We start from the raw sequence: 233 nt of genomic DNA, 5'->3' as shown, positions 1-233 counted from the left end.
AACCTGATTGAGTCGACTGAAGCAGAATTCAGCATAAAAGTCAAGTAGCAGGACTGTCGGTCGAAAGGATACCTGGCCAGGTAGAAGTCACAAGTGAAATCCGTCAGGTATTTCTCACTATTGATTAAGCAACTGGCTCTTCCAGGGTAGAGTAACACTGTGGATGGTGGTAACATTAGGCTATAATATGTTTTTTTATGTTATAGTATATTGTATATTTTTCAACATTATGT

General features: G+C 38.2%; 1 protein-coding gene across 1 annotated transcript in view; it reads right to left on the bottom strand.

The window, feature by feature from the left end:
- The window catches only part of LOC119591420, a 5,239-nt gene that overhangs the window by 1,898 nt on the left and 3,108 nt on the right, over positions 1-233 (bottom strand). Inside the window, exon 4 of the mRNA XM_037940160.1 lies at positions 4-157. Within this exon, the coding sequence (XP_037796088.1) occupies positions 4-157 (154 nt within the window). The remainder of the gene's footprint in view (positions 1-3; positions 158-233) is intronic.

This window comes from Penaeus monodon, chromosome 28 (genome assembly GCF_015228065.2).
Source record: "Penaeus monodon isolate SGIC_2016 chromosome 28, NSTDA_Pmon_1, whole genome shotgun sequence".
Lineage (NCBI taxonomy): Eukaryota > Metazoa > Arthropoda > Malacostraca > Decapoda > Penaeidae > Penaeus > Penaeus monodon.
The sequence above is the reverse complement of the archived record's forward strand: the minus strand, read 5'-3'. Positions and strand labels throughout refer to the sequence as shown.